Here is a 15,492-nt window from a genome sequence, read left to right as displayed (position 1 = left end):
CATTTAAAATGTAAAAAAAAGAAGAAAAAAGCTACTGAAAACTTTCAACATAAGATAATGAAATAACTGCAGATATTTGCACCTCACTTATCTTGTACTGTGAACTTGACAAGAAGTAGCAGAGAACAATTCAAAATGTTGCTGAGATGAAGAGCTAATGGTGTCCTCTGGTGGACATGTCCTAAACTGCTAAGCAACTTCAAGAAGTCCCCCAAAATTATCTAGTTTCATCTTGAAGGTGACACAGGAACAAGTACAGTACTTATTTTTCATTAAAGAATATATGATAGTCCATCCGTCCATCTTGTTCTGCTTATCCGAGGCCAGGTCCCCGGGGGACAGCAGCCTAAGCAGACAAGCCCAGACCTCCCTCTCCCCAGCCACCTCCTCCAGCTTGTCCGGGGAAACACCAAGGTGTTCTCAGGCAACCCAAGAGATATAATCTCTCCAGTTTGTCCTGGCATGTCCCCGGGGCCTCCTCCCGGTGGGAGATGCCCAGAACACATCACCCAGGAGGCGCCCAGGTGGCATCCTTGTCAGATGCCCAAACCACCTCAACTGGCTCCACTATGTATGATAGTGTTTCATTTCATTTTGTTGAATTCCATTTATCCTTTCTGGGTGCGGCTAAAAAAGATTAAAGCCTTCCACAAGTTTTGACTGTTGAGCCACACTCAGCAGTGACATTAAAGAAACAGGAATAACCAAGTCTGCAGTAAGTGACAAGTTCAACCACTACAGTGAAGCAACAATAATAAATTAAGGTTAACTCTTCAAAGCCAGAATACAATTCAATCAGACAACTCAAACACTGGTTGCATATGGATATGCATACAAGCATACAAGAAGGCAAGAGACAAAGAGGAAGAAAGTCAGTTTTAGTGTCAAAGCTGTACAAAGTGTGAAACCAGTTCCTTCTTACAAGAAAAGAAAAAAAAGGTGTTTGTCACCCTCACCCATCAGTCTGCAGAGAAAGAGTGTTTAGTTTGACTAATGCATTTCTTTTTGTCTTTTGGTTGAAAGTTTTACTGTCAGCTTTACACAAAAACCAGGATCTGTACTGTAAAAGGAAACGTTCATGGAAATGGAAAATACAATTCAATCTGAGAGCTCAAACACTCGTTAAGGATATTTTAAATAACGTGTTTCCCATATCACATTGTTTAATATTTTGAAAAAGAAAAGATAAAAATGGCAATAGAATTATGTCTACATCACTCCAGCTGTGTGTTTACATTTTAAACTGTTATACTCAAACATGCTCAGCAGTTTAACACCTCCACAACTTCCTGTTGAACAACTTCAATATATTTAATAAACGGAAGATTTAACACATTCAAATCACAACTGCATGCATCAAGTAAGTAAAACAAAAGAATCATTATATAGGAAATCAATTGATGCAAATTAAAATATCACTCATGCTAACAAAGCATAAAATGAATGCAAAAGATTTAAAGAAAGAGGAAGCAAGTTTACTTTTAGTTTCAAAGATGCACGACATGTGAAACCAAAGAACATGAGTAGCAGACAGCAGCCACCCCCCCTTCCCCCCTCCTCACCCTTCGCTCAGACAAAGAGTGCTGTTTAGTTTGACCGATGACTTACTTTGTCTTCATGGTTCAAGCTTTTACTGTCAGCTTTATGCTCAAAGTCTGGACTAAAACAATGGAGTTGAGAGATGCTGGTCGTCTGCTTGTGGGTCTCATCTTTTACATTTCAGGTATCTGAAATTATTTATGAGTTCTTATGTAAAAATCATTAGTTAATATTAACTTAAGTCAAAAGTTTAAAAAAAGTTGAGAAATTTTTTAACAGATGAGAAATTTTAGATTAGATTAGTTCCTAATTTAAAGTACTGAAAATTATTAAGTGATTACTAACAAAGACATATTAATAAGATAAAAACATTTATTAACTCCCTTTTGTTAAAGGTGTTAATGGAAGAGAAACCAGGATCTGTGCTTTCAAAGGTTCATCAGTGGATCTGCACTGCTCACATCAACATCTGACTTCAAACAGAAAATGGTTCACTATACACTGGGATGGTAACAAGTACATTCAGAGTGAGCTCTCTGTGGATGGACAACGTGTAACGTACAACATGTCTGAAGAGAAAAACCCAACTTTAACCATCAATGATCTAAGAGAGAGTGATGCAAACGCTTACTGCTGTATGAATACTACAGACAGTCCACAACTCTGTTGGCTCAACAGAATTACTCTTCAAGTTGTTGCAGGTACAGTGACTTTTACTTATTACTTACTTTCCAAATGACATCATTGTATAAGTTGTTCTCCATCATCCTCTCAGAGCTGCAGGTAAAGGTGATTCCTGCCACAGAGGGACAGACAGTAACACTGATGTGCAGCAGCAGCTGTCCTCTGACTGAAAAGCCTGCAGCCTACATCTGGTACAAGAACAGAGAGTTTCTCTATGAGGACTGGTCTCCCTGGTACCAAGAGCTGCTCAGCAGTGAGGAAGCAGTCACATACTCCTGTGCTGTCAAAGGCTACGAGCATCTCAGAGCCCCTGAAGTCTCTGTGGGTGAGTCATGACTGTTGTTGCTACAGACTCTCCAGCTAAACCCTGTGAAAATGACCTCAGTACAAATATTTAACATCATGTCTTTTTGTTCAGATTCCATCACACAGACATGCTTCAGTCTCTCTTATGCTTATGGAAACATTTGTTCTTATAAACAGACATTAGTGGATAAGCCGTGCTCCATCACCTACCCCAGAGGTGAAGTTTATATCATATTTGTTGCAACAATACATGTATATGTCTTAAATAAGATGTATGATTATATCAAATATAGTGACAAGCAGTGTGTTTATCCTTTTTCAACAGAGGTTCATGTTCAAAGAGCTTCTTCCATCTCAGAGTTTGTCACACTGACCTGTAACACCAGCTGTAACCTGACTGATGATCAAACTGTTTTCATGTGGTATCACAACAAACAAAACTATTATGAGAATCAACATTATTCAGTTCAAAACTCTTCAAGAGGCACATTTTCTTGTGCAGTTAAAAGCCACAAACGTCTTCAATCTACAGAAGTTTGTATGTGTTAAAAAAAAATTATTGATTCACTGACATCCTGAAATATAGACCAGTCAGTCATTTCATAATCCATCTATATTTCAGGTGTTCAGGATAAAAACTGCTGGAGAGTGAATTATGTCAGCAGGAGAATCTGTGCTCTGGAAGGATCTTCAGTCAACATCACAAGTGAATACTCACATCCTGATAACATGAAGCCAGAGTTCAAATGTTGGAGTAAAAAATGGAGAAAAGATAAAGTGGAAGTTGAAGAGCTGATTGAGGCTGCAGGTCGTGTGGAATATCAGGACAACATGAAGAACCAACACATCCTGACCATCAACAACCTGAAGAAGAATGACTCAGGAGGATACACATTCAGATTCAAGAGAGATCATGAAAGATGGACACAGTCTGATCTGCCTGGAGTCTTTTTGATTGTCACAGGTAAATCTAAACTCCTCACTCAGCAGACTTTACTTATTAATGTCTGAACAGGAGCAGAGGTGGAAGAAATATTCAGAGCCTTCTTTGTTCTTTAATAATGTTAAAATATTCCCTTACAATGAAAAAGTTTGCTTTTAATTAAAATCATGTGCATTTTATGAAACATAACTTTAGTTAAAATATCAAAAGTAAAAGTTGGCTTCTATTGTAGATAATCATAATAGTTTTAATATTATATACAGTCGGGTCCAAAGGTGTTCAGACAAACTGCCCTTCACCACAGTTTCAACAGGTGGCATACCTGCTGCTTCAGAGCTATTTCTATTTATTGAATTACTGTTTTGATACTACAGGTTCTGTTTATAAAAGAAAATAATACTCATCAATAATACTCATATTATTTCATCAATATTTTTGCTCTCGATTGCTGTTAAATATAAAAAAAAACACCTCTGCTTTCAAGAAGAAAATAAAACAGTTTTCAGCTCTGACTCACAGCAGTATAAAGTTAAGGAAAGTTTCTTCGTGGTTCAGAGGTCACTCAGCAGAGGATGGTTTAAAGATGTGCATGAAATGGAGTGTTACAATTCACCAATAAAATTTTGATAAATGTTAACTTTTTTTTAAAGAAGGAAAAGACATTTAGTATTTTCATTTAAGTAGTTTTTTAATTATTAAAAATAAAAGCTAAAGCTACGCCCCCTTCTACCGTTGATTGACTGTGTGTAAACCTTACCTGACACAAACTCTTATCTATCATCCATCCATCTATGCATCCATCCAGCCACCTCCTCCAGCTTGTCCAGGGGAACACCAAGGCGTTCCCAGGCCAGCTAAGAGATGTAATCTCTTCAGCGTGTCCTGGGTCCGCTCCAGGGCTCCTGGGTCCTCCCGGTGGGACAACTGGCTCCTTTCGATGTGAAGGAGCAGTGGCTGTACTCTGAGACCCTCCCGGATGACTGAACTTCTCACCCTATCTCTAAGGGAGAGGCCAGCCACCCTTCAGAGGAAGCTCATTTCTGGATCTCAATCTTTTGGTCACTACTCACAGCTGCTGACCATAGGTGAGGGTAGGGACGTAGTTTTAATAGTAAATTGAGAGCTTCGCTAAGCTCTCTCAGCTCTCTCTTTACCACAACAGACTGGTGCAGGGTCTGCATCACTGCAGCCACAGCACCAATCTGTCTGTTGATCTCCTGCTCTCTTCTCCTGTCACTCGTTAACAATACCCTCAGAGCCAGGTGGCGGCTAGGAGCCTCCTACAAAATTAAAAAGGTGATAACACATCCAGAGTTTGAGTCCTGTGAGTAAAAAACAAAGCTGACTGAGACAAAAACAGCTGAAAACTTGTGATTATTAGATTAAATACAGCAACTTTTTCTCTATATGTTTTACTTTATAAAGCAAATTATTGTTTATTACGATCAAAGCCAGCAGCTGTCTCTAACAGTCTCAATTTGCAATGTTTGTGTGGGGATTTCTCCAAAACATGTGTTATTCACCATCATTGACAGTCTGGTTTAATAAGTATTTTTGTTTAGAATTGTGCTTGTCTGCATCCTTGTTTCACAAAACAGCATTATCAATTTGTGGCGATAGTCAATTTGGCCAGCAGATGTCACTGTGGAGATGGGTCTCAGATTGAAATAAAATTAGAAGCAGAGCACAGCTTGAGTAAACTAACTGAAACACAGACACTGACTAGCTGACAGGAAATACACAACTGGGCAAAACAATGCACAGGTCAAATAAGTCAGCCCAATGACAATGGAAGCAAAACTGAACACTACACACAGGACAAAAAACTATCAAAATAAATCAGGAGACTAACACTGACTGAAACACAAACTAGACAGGGCAAATTAAACACAAAGTTAAAACTGACTAAACATGGGAAACATAGGAAACATAAAAGAAACACAGACGAGGCAAAGAGAACATAGGAGGGCAGGAAAAACTTGAGAATATCTAACAAAGAAATCTTGAATACAACACAAGATTGACGACTGAACATAAGCAAATGTAATGTTTAAATTAAAACTAGAACGAAGTCAGACAGAAAATTTACTGAGTCCAAAACAGAAAACACTGAGTATAAAACCAAAGATCATGACATAAAGACCCAAAGCACAATGCAAGTTTCAGTTACTGAAGACAAAAGTCAAGGCGGAGACCCACAAAAAAAGAAGCAACTGGACAGGCAGGATGCAACGGTAGGATAAACCTTAAAGTAAATATTAACTCAGGCTGTCATACATTGTACATGGAGTGGAGTTTAAAAAAGCAACTATTCCCTCGTAAATGTCATAAAAGTACAGAACTTAAGTCAATGTTAGATTTTATCAGTGCATGGGGGATTAAAGAGTCTGCTTTTTGGCTTAACTCACTCAGATTCAGTCTCTAGCACATGTTGCAATTGTGTAATGTTTCATCTTAACATATAACATCTGTCATTATTAATGTTCCTGTTTCAGAGCTGAGAGTGAAGATGAGTCCTTCTGCAGTGGTGACAGAGGGTCAGAGAGTCACACTGACCTGCAGCACCAGCTGTCCTCTGACTGACAACACAAACTACATTTGGTACTTGAACAGTCGACCTCTGACCCCGAGAGAGAACCAGATCAAGCATCTGATCCTAGACCCAGTCAGCAGGGAGGATGCAGGAAGCTACTCCTGTGCTGTGAAAACCAACAAAGATATCAGCTCTGCTCCAAAGACTCTCACTGTCCAAAGTATCACAGGAAGGACACGAGGAGTTTCTGTAATAGTTCTGGTTTCAATAGTTCTCTTTTTCTTCTTTTTGATTAGGTACGCAACAGTGTGTTTGATTCAAAGTGACAACATTTTATCTCTGGCATGAACTCACTTATTTTTTCTGTTTATTACTTTCAATAACCAGAAAAAAGAGGACTACGAGTCAGTCTTCCACAAACGAAACATCAAACAACATAGTGGAGGTAAAGATTACTGTGGAGTTGGAAAACACATTTTCATACTGAATGATCTTTCTTACAGAGTCAAAGGAGTCAAATCTTTAAGTGAATTATGATGTATCGCTTTTTGTTCTCAGCTAAATCCTGATCCTGCATGTGAAGACGTCTTAGCTCAGCCACAGGTGGAGGATGAAGTCCTCTACAGCAAAGTTCACTTCTTCAAAAACCACACAGATCCTCTTTTTTCCACCATAGAGACACTTCAGCCAAGAGAAGAGCAGCATGCTGATTATGCTGCTGTGAAGTTTAGACATGAAACGAGCTCTGATGGAGAATCTGTTGTCATTTCAACAGAAACAGATGACACTTAAAGACCTGCAGACGTACACTGCGGCGAACAAGCCTTTTAACAAACCTCTGCACCTCTCATTTAAATGTTTGTGCGTTGTACTTGAATCTATATTTCACATTATTTATACATTTTTTTTCTGTATTCAACACAACTAGATTAGCCAGTTTGATTGGCTTCGTATGTTACTCGTGTTAATGTAATAATTCATGGTCATGTAAAAAAAAAGAAACAATCATAGTAAAAGTTAATCTGCCTTTTGTCTCCCTCTTCTGACATTGAGAGCAATTACACACAATGAGAGGGTGTAAAAACAATATAGCTCCAAGAAAGAAGGGATACAACACCTGTAATGTTTGCTGTGGGGATGCCCCTCGTGTGTATAGATGTGCTGTTATAGCAGAGGACACTGACATGTTTGCGAATCTCCCTGCATTATAGCCCGTGATATTGTCACAATGCAAAATTGCAGAATTCATTCAGAGCTATATATTAAACACATTTGTATAGTTTTACATTTGTTGATTTTAGATAGTCTAGTTTTGATGTGAAGCATTTTTACGATTTTAGATGTTTGAGTTCGTTCCTAGACAATTTTATAATATTATTCCAGACGGCATACTTCATCCGTCCATTTTAGTTTTGAGGAGGGGCTGGAGTCTATCCAAGCTGTTAGACAGCGTATTACCACCTAGCACTGCTTTTTGCCACTGGTACTGTACTGTACTGGCAAGTATGTACTCGCGTTCTCGGCGAGACCAGACTTGCCACTGAACACTGAAATAAACCAAACATTAACATTTAGAAGTGATCTAAGTTACTTATATATCATGTTTAACCTCAGTAGCAAAATCTCTATTAATAAAAATAGTGTGCATGTATGTCTTAATAAAAACAAGCAGGTGAGATGTTAGAACGCCTTTATTTTTATTTTAGTACAATAGACAGCTGCTGGGGTTTGTTTAACCTGACTAGCGAAAAGACTGCGTAGGGGTTGAAAATTATGTGCCAGGAGTCCGCTGTTCTCGCCGGCTCTAGTGATCCTCGACCTCACTGTCTGCTATGGAGCTGGCGGGTCACAGACGTCTCTGAAAACGTCAGAGCACGTTTGGAAATATATGATATCTTGATAAATCGAGCAGATATTTGAAGCTTACACAGCTACATTCTTGCTTGAAAATAACTTAAAAGTTTATTTTGTGACCCAGCAAGAGAAATATTTAAAAGTTTTCAGCCCTGCTCGTCTGCCATTGCCGCGTTTGAGTTTTGAATGAAATGCATTCTGGGATATTTAGCTGTACCAAGTCCACACAAGTCACCACCGATGCATGCTCGATAAAACAGGCGGAGCGAGAAAACATCCGGGACTTTTTCGCGTTCTCGGCTTGATGCATACTTTGAATTGGAACAGTACTTGGTCTCCGACTGATGACGTATCACGAGTACACGAGAACGCAAGGATGCACAAGTACGCATATTGAGACAGGACTCAGTAGCCAGAAGAGAGCAAAATAAAAACCGATTTTGCTAAAAAAATAAAATAAAAAAAACCTGCAGAACTCCTCAGATCCTTGTGTTTTGAAGCCGATAAATTCAAAAATTCAGATCCAATTAAATTCAAATCACTCATAATGATTCTCTGGAACACTGGAACACATAGAAAGCAAGCAAACAAAAAAGTGAGGCAACCGCGCGGTGCAGAGCCTTAAAGCACGAACAGAAAATACAGACAAAGACTGACAGGAACAAAGCAGCAGAAGCAGAAGAGAGAGAGAGAGAGAGAGAGAGAGACCCAATGCAGATTGGATGTACCTTATATAGGGACAGTGATCCTCCCCTCCCGTCGTTGGATATCCTTTTGTAAGGAAGAGGACTCCCTTACTACATTCATTTATATTATATTATCTGTATAGCACTTTAGAGCACACCTTTCACTTTATTAAAAGCACCTTATCAAGCACTTTATTTAGCATTGCACTTTAAGCATGGATTTGCACACAAGAAGTTTAAATTTAAATATTTATTGACTATTTATTGGGAATTTTAAAATCAGTTGGTAGCCTTATTTCAGATCCTGCTCATCTGCTCCTCATCAAGGAATGTGGTGGTTGTCTGTCAGGAGAGAAGAATGGTGATTGAGATTGTGATTAAGCAGTAAGGAAAACTAATGCAAGTGTGTGTGAAATCTAGGAATAAAAGTGGTGCAAATAAGTGTTTGTAAGATAATGATTACTCATCACGTGGGTGACCGTGGCTCAGGGGGTTGGGAAGCACATCTGTAACCGGAAGGTCGCCGGTTCGATCCCTGTACTCTCTGTCCTGGTCGTTGTGTCCTTGGGCAAGTCGCTTTACCCAAGGACACAAGTCTTTTACCCTACCGCCTACTGGTGTTGGCCAGAGGGGCCGATGGCGCCATATGGCAGCCTCGCTTCTGTCAGTCTGCCCCAGGGCAGCTGTGGCTACAACCGTAGCTTGCCTCCACCAGTGTGTGAACGCGAGAGAGAATGAATAGTGGCATTGTAAAGCGCTTTGGGTGCCTTGAAAAGCGCTATATAAATCCAAAACATTATTATTATTGTCACCTTTCTTGCCTGTGTCCTCTTCAAGGTGTTTGGACAAATGTTTCCCCGGGGGTTCAGACACCATTTAAAGGTTCCGGGAGAGACCATTGTTAAAGAGAGTGTGATGAATCTTTTTGTGCTTGGGGTTTCTGGGTTTTTATAATATTGGGTTTGGTGTAAAATTAAAGTGTGGAATATTTATTAATATGAAAATGTGAAATGTACTTATGTATTTATTTATTCTAATTTATATATTGTAAACTGTGGTGGAAGGTTGGGATTTAAGAATTTACCTGAGAGTGGAAGAATGGGTTAGTCCAGGGGTAGGCAATCTCAGGCCATGAGGGCCGGTGCCCCCGAAAGGTTTTAGATCTCACCTTGGGTCAACACACCTGAATCACATGATTAGTTTGTCACCAGGCCTCAAGGACATGTTGAGGAGCTAATTTAGCCATTTAAATCAGCTGTGTTGGTTTGAGGACACATCTAAAACCTGCAGGGTAGTGATGGCCAAATGAAGCTTTCCGAAGCACTGAAGCTTGTATCGAAAAATGGTTCATTACTCGAAGCTTTTCAACACAGTCCTCTCCGGTGACATCTGGTGGCGAATATTTTGAAGAGCAGCTTGAATCTGCAAAATAAAACGGACTGCTCAATCATCACTGCTCACTCAAGAGTGGAGTTCTCTCTGATATTGGGCCACCGTTCCGTTGCTTTGAACATGTAATTGGTTTTGTTGTCTCGATTGGGGGGCTGAAAAAATGTAATGCGTATTTGCGTAATACATGTTGATCAATAAACTATCCTTATTTAAACATGCACTATGGTGTGGCCTTTCTTTGCTCATAACTCCTTGATGTTGGTAAATACAATAAGTGAGCAATATATACATTATACATATGATAACGCACAGCACATTATGGAGTATGCCCCTGCTGTGGAGTCCTTCCACCATCTACTTGTCATTCAATCACTGGACAGCTGGACAGGTTCATACAAAATATTAGATGAGGCCAATTGTCCCATACATATTTTTGACCTAGGGGTAGGATTGATTGTGAACTGGAAAGGGAAAATGCTTAGGGGGCTGAGTACGGCTGCATCGTTACTGATTTGTAGAATCATTTTGATTCGATACAGGATCCGATTCAATATGATTGGAATCTGGAAAGTTTTGCCCCAGTCAGAAATATTACAATTCTGGTCATGTATCAGTATATATCCATAATTTTGTATCTATTAAAAGAAAGCTGACACATGTGAGACTTCATTAGAGATGTAAACAGAGAGTTATGAAACCTGCAGCTGCAGAAGCCAACGGAAAAAAAAGAGGCAAACACAGCGCGGACCCGACGACACACCAAAATCTGATTCTGACGCGTCGGGTCCGCGCTCTGTGTTCACGTTTGTATGCAGAATCCGTAAACCTGCTCCCAGTTACTGTTTTAGCTGTATGGTGTTTGACGACATGTTGTGAGGTTTAAGCTGAGATGCTGGCGTTTCAGGCATAATAACGTTAATTCACAAATCGACACAGGATTGTAATGAATCAATATCACTTTATTCTTTTTTTTTTTTTTTTTATCAGTATCATCGTCATATATTTTGCAATCTACATGCGAATGAACTTTTTTTTTTTTTTTTTTTTTTTGGCCTGTCCCGTTTGGCTCTTTTGCCATCAGAATTGTTGTCTAAAGGCAAAGAAAGATGCCCAACGGATTTACTTTACCAAACTGACCATCCCAGCCTTGCCGTAATGGTCCATTTGATTCACCTTTTATTGTTTATTTTATTTTCACTTACTGAATACGGGACAGACTTGACTGGGGGAAAGAAGGGGAGAAAGAAAGAGGGAAAGAGAAACAGCTGAGAAGAGGGACGGGGGAGAAGGGCAAAAGACAAAAACCAACAGAACGGGCAGAGAAAAAAAATGCATATATCAATCACCTGGATCACCTGCTGAGAAAGAAAAAAGAAAGCAAGCAGAAGAGAACAAGAGTAATAGAATAAACAACATCACAATGATATATGGGAATATTACAGTAAATACTAAATGTTAAACATTATTGTGCAGCACATAAGATCAACAGAACACAGTGTGCTTTGAGGTAGGAGCCAAAAAGGGTGTAGTTTGTGGGTGTGATCACCGTGTGTACACCTGTGAGCATGGACGCGCTTGTTTTTTGTTTTTTAAAAGGTTCCTTCATGTAATAATCTGCTAGAGGGTGTGGGGGGGCCACAGCCCCGTCCTCCAGGGCGTGAAACAGGTGTGGAGGAGATCAAAACTCCAGACATCCAGAGGCCCCCAGAACACAAGAGACCAAGGAAGACCAACAGAGGGGCAGCTGCGCCACTGTCCCGGAAAGAGCTGAGGAGAGTCCCAGATGAGGGCTCACTCAGCAGCCGCGGAGCAGAAGCCAGGGGGAGTTGCAGTGACGCGCCCGTGAGCTCCGCCGGCAGCCAGCTGCGCCTGAGTGACCCAGCCCCAGGCCGAGAGGCCGGGGGCACCCCACCTCCGAAGTGGCCCGAGCGAGCCCCAGGCTCCAGGCCCCGATAAGCGGCCGCCAAGGAGTGAGCCAGTGTGTACCTGGACGCCCATCCCCGGACACAAAGAACCACCAACGGACCGATGTCTGAGGGGGTCCGCCACTGGCAGGGGAAGTGGTGGTAGGGGGAGATAGGCCTCCAAACCTTGGAGGGCCTGAGATGTCCCCAGAGAGGTGGCGCCTGACACCCAACCTGACATATAGACACAGACATACAGGCACACACAGATACAAACATCCATTCCCACCCTCATGCTCTCATATGCACTTACTCCACACTCAACCAACGTGGAGACAGACATAAAGAGACGTTGTACACACGATCACACTCCCCAAGCGTACTCTACAAACCGGGTCTAGGTGCCCTTGCCCATGCACCCAGACCCAGGTGGTGTTTCCCCCACTTCGATAAGTCTTCACATATCTCGCGCCAAAACTTCTGAACTGGTGGACAGAACCAAAGAGCGTGGATATAATTGTCCGGTGAATTGGTTTGGCAGTGTGAGCAGTTGTTGGTAGACGAAAAGCCCATCTTGAACATCCGATGACCTGTATAGTGCACTCTATGTAATATTTTGTATTGAATTAATTGAAGACTGGGATTTCTAATTAGATGAAAGGTTTTTAAGCAAATCTGAGACCAGAAGTTTAGGTCTAAGTTAACTGATAAATCCGCTTCCCATTTTGCAATAGGAAGTGATATTGATTCATCTGTTTTAGAAAGCATTCTGTATATTTTGGATAGTAATTTGGGGGGTTTAAGAGTAAGAAATTGAACCACACTTGGTGGTGTTTGTAGTTCAACTTGACCCGGTTTAAATTTCTTTTTTACTATGGATTTAATTTGTTGATATTCTAAAAATCTTTTCTTGTTGATCCCATATTGTGTAACTAGTCCGTCAAATGAAATAAATTCTGTTCCTTCTAGTATATGTTCTAAATATTTGATTCCTTTATCACTCCAATCTGAAAAGTTTATCATATTATTGTTTTGTAATATGTCAGGGTTGTTCCAGATATGGTAAATGGTAAATGGCCTGTATTTATATAGCGCTTTACTAGTCCCTAAGGACCCCAAAGCGCTTTACATATCCAGTCATCCACCCATTCACACACACATTCACACACTGGTGATGGCAAGCTACATTGTAGCCACAGCCACCCTGGGGAGCACTGACAGAGGCGAGGCTGCCGGACACTGGCGCCACCGGGCCCTCTGACCACCACCAGAGGGCCCGGTGTACGTTTGCATGGGATTAATGAAGACGCCGTCAATTTTAGAAACTCCCACCATGCTGTCAGAGAAGAGCTGATGTTGATGCTTTTAAAGCATATCACTTTATTCAATTTACCATGGATTGTAATCAGAAAGGCGATAATCAAAGCCCACCCCTAATCAAGAACTTGCAAAGTAAAAACATGATCTATGTCAGGTAGCCCTTTTGTTAGTTACATTTAAAAAGAGGATTAGTGTTACTGTGCGCTGGCTGAGTCTGTTCCTTTTCTTAGAAATAGTTTCTCCTGCCCTGGAGAAAATCCACTTGCATGGAACAGAAGAGGCTGTGGAGTGCAGGAACTACACTGCAAGTTGGTAGATATGCAGGTATTCCTGGGTCCTGCAGACTATCACCTAAAAACAATAAACAAAATGATTGTCTAAACTGTAGCAATGTAATGTACGTATAGTGTCAAATACATTGTTGTAGTCTTCATCAGCTTTAATTCACATAGAAGTGTTCCTAAAGTCATATGCTGTAATGGCATTTCCATTATGAAAACATGATTTTGGACATGTCAGGTTTTTCACTTCGGCAGATAAAATGAATTGAGCAAAATCAACTCAAAATCCCGCGAATGATTCACCTGCCTGTAAACCACTGAAACACTTGTGTTCGGAATGAAGCTTCGGACGTCACCGATCACGTGACTCTGGCCAAACGACACAGTGCTTCTGCAGTGTGTTGTTTTTTGGGTACACACCGGAGCGCCAGCTTCAAGCGGGCCATCATTAGTCTAATGGGTAGATGTAATCAATAAACCGTTCTTATGTAAACATGCATTATGGTGTGGTATTTCTTTGCCTGTCACTTCTTTATGTTGGTAAATAAAATACATGCAAAATACATATAATAACATACAACACAGTATGGCGCATGCCTCTGCTGTGAGGTCCTGCCTCCAGGTACTTAGCAATTAACCACTGGACACCTGGACAAATCTGTTCATAGATCATATGATATTTGCTACATCTCTGATATATTTTGAAACTGGGGAAAGAACTGATTGTGAACTGGGTGGGGGGAATCCTTGCGAACATGTGAAATACAAAAATTCAGATTCAAATTCAAATTCAAATTTTATTTGTCACATACAAATAATCATATAACATGATGCATTTAAGGTTATCCTGTGTGGCTTCTATTCAAGAAAAGAATTTGTTCCACTGTGCGAGGACTGAGTCTGTTCCTTTTCTTGGATATGATTTCCCCTGCCTTAGAGAAGATCCTCTCACATGGAACGGATGATGCTGGGGTGCACATAAACTGCAAAGCAAGTTTATGAAGATGGGGGTATACATTCTTCCTGGTTGCCCAGAAGTGGAGCGGATCCTCTGTCCGGGGAATCAAAGGATCTGCCATGTACCTCTGTACTTCCACTGTGGCATCTGCTGTGGCATTCCTCACCTGCCTCTCCACCATATGGCTGTCCAGCAAATCCCACAGCCCACCACCTGAAAGACTAACGGAATTAAATAGCTGCACATTCTGTAGACTGACATTTCCAGATGTATTTTAAAATGACATCACATGTGAATATTCAACTGTAAGTGTTACTAAAGATATCTAATGAAATTTATATTTCGACAAGCAGATTGTCGTTTTGTTAAGAAACGTCTAATAGTCACATATTTCCAATAACGGAATTGAAACTTTGGGATATTAAAGCATATTCTTACTATTGAGACATTTTTAGAATATGCTGGAACCCTGTCATTGTGTTATGGACTTCAGGTCAACAAAAGCCATACCTGACTGAGTTGCAGAACTGGTTGCTGGCTCTGGCTGTGACGAGGTAGATGGGATAGGAGGGACGGGCATGATCTGGTCTTTTTCATTTTCAATGATGGTGGCACATTCTGCAGTCAGACGTCTCACTGCAGCTTGAGCATTGGTCTGACTGCAAAACCCCACAGCCTTGAATCTTGGATCAAGCAGGGTAGCAATGGTCATGACACTCATTGTTTCCAAGTGAGACGAACATTCACCCAGCATTCTTGTGAGGTTCATGCACAGCTGGCGGGCTTTGTCATCCAGAACTTGAGGTTGTTTTTTAGCAATTGCATACCGCAGCATGCAGACAAGTGGAATGACTTTGGACCCAGATACTCTCTGCTCTCCAGAAAGTTCAGTAGTGGCTGTGTAAAAAGGAGAAAGCACCTCCAGGCACTCTTTAACTGAGTGGTACTCCTCAGCAGTGACAGGTGTGAGATCTGTTCTCATTGAGACAAGGGCAGCACTAACTGGCTCTCTCTCCTCATACAGACGCTGCAGCATGGTGTATGTGCTGTTCCACCTGGTATCAACCTCCTGAAGGAGCTTTAGATGTGATC

The 15,492-nt window shown here is 40.8% G+C and overlaps 2 protein-coding genes across 2 annotated transcripts; both read left to right on the top strand.

Moving 5' to 3' along the window:
• The first annotated feature begins 1,609 nt into the window (after window positions 1–1,609).
• On the top strand, window positions 1,610–4,361 carry LOC143419140 (uncharacterized). The gene is made up of 7 exons (XM_076885457.1): window positions 1,610–1,723; window positions 1,935–2,240; window positions 2,315–2,548; window positions 2,642–2,746; window positions 2,855–3,067; window positions 3,152–3,493; window positions 4,278–4,361. Exons 1-7 carry the CDS (start codon window positions 1,618–1,620, stop codon window positions 4,328–4,330), a joined length of 1,359 nt encoding a protein of 452 aa, XP_076741572.1. The 5' UTR covers window positions 1,610–1,617; the 3' UTR covers window positions 4,331–4,361.
• Window positions 4,362–4,399: 38 nt separating this feature from the next.
• Window positions 4,400–7,037, top strand: LOC101464227 (uncharacterized). Its single transcript, XM_076885456.1, has 4 exons — window positions 4,400–4,557; window positions 5,968–6,301; window positions 6,393–6,450; window positions 6,564–7,037. The coding sequence occupies exons 1-4, from the start codon at window positions 4,449–4,451 to the stop codon at window positions 6,795–6,797; spliced, it is 735 nt and encodes a 244-aa protein (XP_076741571.1). The 5' UTR covers window positions 4,400–4,448; the 3' UTR covers window positions 6,798–7,037.
• The last annotated feature ends 8,455 nt before the right edge of the window (window positions 7,038–15,492 follow it).

This window comes from Maylandia zebra, linkage group LG6, assembly GCF_041146795.1.
Source record: "Maylandia zebra isolate NMK-2024a linkage group LG6, Mzebra_GT3a, whole genome shotgun sequence".
Lineage (NCBI taxonomy): Eukaryota > Metazoa > Chordata > Actinopteri > Cichliformes > Cichlidae > Maylandia > Maylandia zebra.
Note: the sequence above shows the minus strand (reverse complement) of the source record. Positions and strands in the feature narration are given on the sequence as shown.